Below are 5,294 nucleotides of genomic sequence, written 5' to 3'. Positions count from 1 at the left end.
GAAAGGCAAGGGAGAGGGTGGACTCCCTGCTCCAGATATCTCCTCTTCCTTCCTGACATACCTGAGGGGAAACTAGAGCCAAGGTGCTTCTGTTCTAGCACTCTTAGCCTCTTCCAGAGGGCACTGGGCTCCCTGAGGAAGCGGATCTGCAGGAATGGACAGCTGCCAGCTGGTGAATGGATTATCTTAGGCTTGCAGGAAAAGATGTTTTATAAATCAATGGTAGCAGAGAAGAACAGGAAGTGTGGGAACATTGTGGATGGTTTTGGAGGATAAGTGTTTAAGAATGTGTTTGTGTGTGCACTTATGCATGTATGTGTGCATGCCTGTACGAGGAGGGTGTATTGAACTCGGGCAGCTGGAGGATGGAAACAAGCATTTCTTCATGCAAACAAATCATAGCAAAGGGAGGGGGGGAGAATCTCCTTCTTGGATCTTGGGTGCAGAGGATGGATTTGAACACCCAACACTGTTAGTCCAGCATCCCCGACTGGCTCAATTGTTTGCCCTCCCCTGCCTCATGACTGTTTATATGACCAGGCACTGTTTCTTTGGAGTGTTTACCACAAAAAATTTTTATTTAAGTATAAAATATACAATGACATTGTAATGAGTATGTAAATCTTTATAGTGTCTAGCCTGATTTCTTTATTCACATGTCTGCCTCGTGTCTCTCTTTCCACAGAGAATATCTGTAACATCCTCACGTTCCTATTGCTCAGGCAATCATGTGCCCCACCCTCTTAGAGGTAGTGACATCTACAGCAATGAAATCCCTTGTGTCTGACATCCCAGGAGTCAAGCTATCTCTTTTGCTAGACTGTGAGCTCTGTGGGAGTAGGGTGGGTCTCCTCTGACAATGACCTGTCCAGCACACAGGGTGTGCTGCTGGACGGTTAGTTTGAGATGTGATACATGGTTGTGGTCTGCTCCAGTTGCTGTCCTCAGCCTGAGCCTGGGCATCTCTGGGGCCAGCTTCCTCACTTGTTGCATGCTGGCCCTCTTGGGATCACCCAAGCCAGCAGGACTTGAGGTGTGATGAGCACAGCCCCTCAAACAGATCATAAGTGAAGGGATGTTGTATGCAAATATAGAGGGGCGCTGACACAACTGACGCTACAGGTCATATATGCACATGTGCCCACCACACCCGGTTCAGGGTTCATTCCAATAAAGCCACTCCTAGCTGCAAGTAGCCGACAGTCCACGGCGATGGCTTAAACATGTTTTTCTTGCACTTGGTGCTCTGCAGGTAGGCAGCTGGAGACTCTGGTTTAGCAGCTACACAATGTCCCTCCACGGCCAGTGACTGCCATAGTCAGGTCCTGACCTGGAAGCTCACCCCAACCTTTCACTATCAGGACCATGTTGTGCCACTCCCTGACAAACTCCTGGGCTGTGACTGTCTCAGAGTGGCCACTACCCTCTTGGATCAGTCAGAGCCTGTTTCCTTGAGGTCACGGGGCCTTTGACTACCATCGAAAAAAAGTGAGGATTCACTAGCAAGACAACAGACAGCATTTGCCCTGCAAAGGTAGTAGTGGCACACCCAGGTGGTACTGCTTTCACGTGACCCTTACCAAGGAGCACCTGGCATGTGACACACCATCTGTTCATGCAGGCAGGTGGTCAAAAGTCACAGCCAAGTGCAGAGGCACACGTGTACAATTCCAGCAATTTGGGACGTGGGAGGCAGAGGCAGGAGGATCAGCCCCAGCAACTTAGTGAGGCCCTGTCTCACAATAAAAAATAAAAAGCGGGGCTGGGGTTGTGGCTCAGTGGTGGAGCGCTTGCCTAGCATGTGTGAGGCACTGGGTTTGATTCTCAGCACCACATATGAATAAATAAATGAAGGTCCATCAATAACTAATAAAAATTTTAAAAATTATAAATAAAAGGGATGTAGCTCAGTGGTAAGGTGCCCCAGGGTTCAATTTCCAGTATAAAAAAAAAGGTACCTTTCCACCGAGAAAGCCAATGGTGAAGGATGGATCACCAGCCTGCCAAGACCAAGGAACAAGAGGGTGGAATGGGGCTTTAAGGACAGGGTAGGCCACTGAACGGAGTGTAGATTTTATCCTGAGCATGATGAGACACAACCTGATAGATGATAGTAACAGATCACTTTGGTGTGGAAAACAGCTAGTACAAGACATCAAAGGTGAAGCTGGGACACAGGAAGGAAGCATGCAGGAGGAATGAAGAGCTTGAGAGGTAGATGGGCCCCACAAGGCTGGCTCAGGAGCTGCTGTGTGCCCTCCTAGGAGCTGGCAGGGCCCTAAGCCCCTTATCCTCACTTGGAATGTGCACCTCATCACCTGACTCCAGCAGGCTTCTAATAAAAATTAGGCACCAGCTTCTGCTTCTCTAAGAACATTTCTTCAGGAGAAAACTTGTCTCTCTCAGGCATTTTGCATCTTGAGGTCTTCTGGTCACTGTGCCCTCAAGCCATGCCCACCTGTTCCTGCCACCTAAAAGCACTTACTGATCCTGTGAATGGATGTATCCATGTTTGGGGCTGATGTTTACATGCATGTATTGACATGTGCAGATCACTGGGGGTGGAGAAGCTTCTGGAACAAGGACACCTGGACTCAAATCCCAGCCCAACCTCTTTCTGGCTGAGTGATCTTGCACCAGTCCCTGACTTTCCTGTGCCTCAGTTTCTTTATTAGTAACAGGGGAATATCACCAGAGTTACCACAAGGAGTAGCTGAATTACCATACCTGCAAGTCTTAGTTGGTGTTATTACATTATCAGGCATAAACTCCTCCACATGCCATCATGGTGATAAACCACCACGTGCCAAGGGCATGGAGGGGGCCCTAGGTTGGCCTTGGGGGTCTTCCCTGTGCACCTGGTCAGTGCCCTCTGGGCTGGAGTTCTGGGCATTGGCAGCAGACTGGGTAAGGAGTACATCTGGGCTTGCAGCAGATTTGCAGGGAAGGGTCCTGACCCCGGGCCATCTGACTAGGGCCAAACTTCATGGCTGCATCAAACTGGGCCTTGAGCAGCTGAAGCTGCTTCAGTGCCCGCAGCACCTCTGGGGTGACTTCAGTAGTACCCTCCAGAAGGTTGTAGTTCTCACCAGGGTCCTTAGACAGGTCATAGAGCAGTGGGGGCTCGTGAGCAGTCAGCGGGCTGGTGGCATGGCAGGCAGGGTCCACAGTGGTGTCACTATGGGCAGAACCTGGGGAGGTGGTCAGCTCTATGCACAGGGCAAGAGCAAGAGGAGAGGCCAGGGCTCTAGGACTCTGGGTCAACAGGGCCAGGAGAGGGAGCCAGGAAGATGGAGTTACCTTGGGTGTAGAAGTGAGCTTTGTATTTCCCACTTCGCACAGCAAAGACCCCATGGATCTCGTCTGGGTAGGCAGGATAGAAGAAGTGAGACTTCCGAGGGCTCTGGAGGCACAATCAGGGTTGCCAGGTCGGAGGGTCCCAAAGAGCTGTCAGCCCCCGTGGTAGGCCCTGGCTGTATAGTCCCTTCTGGCCCACCTAGGAACCTGATAGGTGGTGCCACTCGGATGCCACTCATCAAGAGACCTGGGACAGACTCTAAGGGAGGACAAACCCCTGGGACCAAGGGCTCACTAACCCTACCTTGCCTGTGCCCAGCAGCACAGGGCTGAGGTCAAAGCCATCCAAAGTGACGTTGGGCAGTGAGGTCCCACTCAGGGCTGCCAGGGTGGGCATCAGGTCCAGAGAGCTGGCCAGCTCATGGGTCACACCTGGGGCAGAGGGCTATTCAGTTATTCAGTTAGCCATCAAGGTTGGGGAAATGAGGCCAAGGAGAGGGCCTGAGGACTGACCAGGAGCGATGTGGCCCGGCCAGAAGGCCAAAGCAGGCTCTCGGACACCACCCTCGAAGGTTGTCCCCTTTCCACATCTCAGGAGACCAGAGCAGCCTCCACGGGACATGCGCATCGTCTCAGGTCTGGGACACACAAGGTTATCAGCAACAAGCAGTCCATGGCTTTTGATCCACTTCTGGTGACCACCAGCCCCACACTTTTCATTTATACATCCTGCCCCAAACTGGCCACTACATTCCTGTCCCCACCCTGGCCTACCAAGATCAGCATCCCTATGAATCTGTGGCACCCAGCCTAAAACCCGGGAGTTACTGTAACATGGCCACCATCTCCTGACACCCCTTCATCCCATGATGTCTTCAGCCAGCAAGGTGGAAGGATCCTCAGGACCCTGGTGTATGACTGAGCAACGAATGTTCCCTGCCCTGACTGGCATACCCATTGTCTGCAGTAAAGATGACCAGCGTCTCTCCGAGCAGCCCAAGGTCCCCCACGGCTGTCATTATGGCCCCCACAGCGGCATCCAGCTCCATCAGGGAGTCCCCAAATGGCCCGCGACCCGAGCGCCCTGTAAAGCTCTTCCCACTGAACTGAGGATAGTGGGTGTGCTGGGGGTGAAGACTGGAGTCAGCATTTGATAGGGGTCACTGTCAGCTGGGAGGGGAGGGCCACGGTCACTCACATGGGAGGCATAGTAGAGGAAGAATGGACGATCTTGGCGCTGGGCGTCGGACATGAGGTCTCTGGCAAAAGCCACATAGCGGGCTTCTAATCCAGGCAGCCAGGGGGGCTGTGCTTCCACAGACAGATTGGCCAGCAGTGGGATAGGAACTATGCCCTGGTCACAGCCGCCGTGACATGGGGTGGCTGGTGGGAAGCAGGTCATGTTCTGGCAGGGGCCCTGGGGACATATCTCCAGTCAGGGGTCTGGGATGTGGGGTGGGACTGGAAGAAGGTCAAGTGTTTGAGGATTAGAGCAAGTTGGGGGGTGGCTGAGGGCCCCGGGGTTTGTACCTGGTCATGGGAGTACGGGATGCCCAGGAATCGATGGAAGCCCTGATTAGTAGGCAGGAAGGCCCCTTGTGGTCCCACCCCAAGGTGCCACTTGCCGGCCATCCCTGTAAGGTAGCCACTGGAGGCCAGGACCTCAGCCAGGGTCACCTCTTCCAGGGGCAGGCCTCCCCGGGAGCTGGGTTCCAGGACTCCAGGGTACAGGCCCATCCGGACGGGGTGCCGGCCAGTGAGGAGGGCAGCCCTGTAGGACAGGTCACCGAGTCCAGGCATCCAATAGAGATGAACAGAGGTGGGAGCAGAGAAAGAGAAGGGAAAAACATGGATTTCCCCTCTGCCATCCAAGGCGAATCCAGGAGAGCAGGGTGGGTGGGGCCCTCACTCACCTAGAGGGTGTGCACAAAGACACAGGCACGTAGAAGTCTGTGAACCGCAGCCCCCCTGCAGCCAGCTGATCCAGGTTGGGGGTG

The 5,294-nt window shown here is 53.5% G+C and overlaps 1 protein-coding gene across 1 annotated transcript; it reads right to left on the bottom strand.

Annotated features, from left to right (window-relative positions):
* Positions 1-623: 623 nt before the first annotated feature.
* Positions 624-5,287, bottom strand: LOC144252347 (arylsulfatase A-like). Its single transcript, XM_077794733.1, has 8 exons — positions 5,211-5,287; positions 4,828-5,068; positions 4,496-4,714; positions 4,252-4,421; positions 3,811-3,935; positions 3,602-3,729; positions 3,301-3,403; positions 624-3,191 (listed from the first exon to the last, which is right to left on the bottom strand). The coding sequence occupies exons 2-8, from the start codon at positions 5,032-5,034 to the stop codon at positions 2,863-2,865; spliced, it is 1,281 nt and encodes a 426-aa protein (XP_077650859.1). The 5' UTR covers positions 5,035-5,068; positions 5,211-5,287; the 3' UTR covers positions 624-2,862.
* Positions 5,288-5,294: the final 7 nt, after the last annotated feature.

This window comes from Urocitellus parryii, unplaced genomic scaffold (assembly GCF_045843805.1).
Source record: "Urocitellus parryii isolate mUroPar1 unplaced genomic scaffold, mUroPar1.hap1 Scaffold_4013, whole genome shotgun sequence".
Lineage (NCBI taxonomy): Eukaryota > Metazoa > Chordata > Mammalia > Rodentia > Sciuridae > Urocitellus > Urocitellus parryii.
The sequence above is the reverse complement of the archived record's forward strand: the minus strand, read 5'-3'. Positions and strand labels throughout refer to the sequence as shown.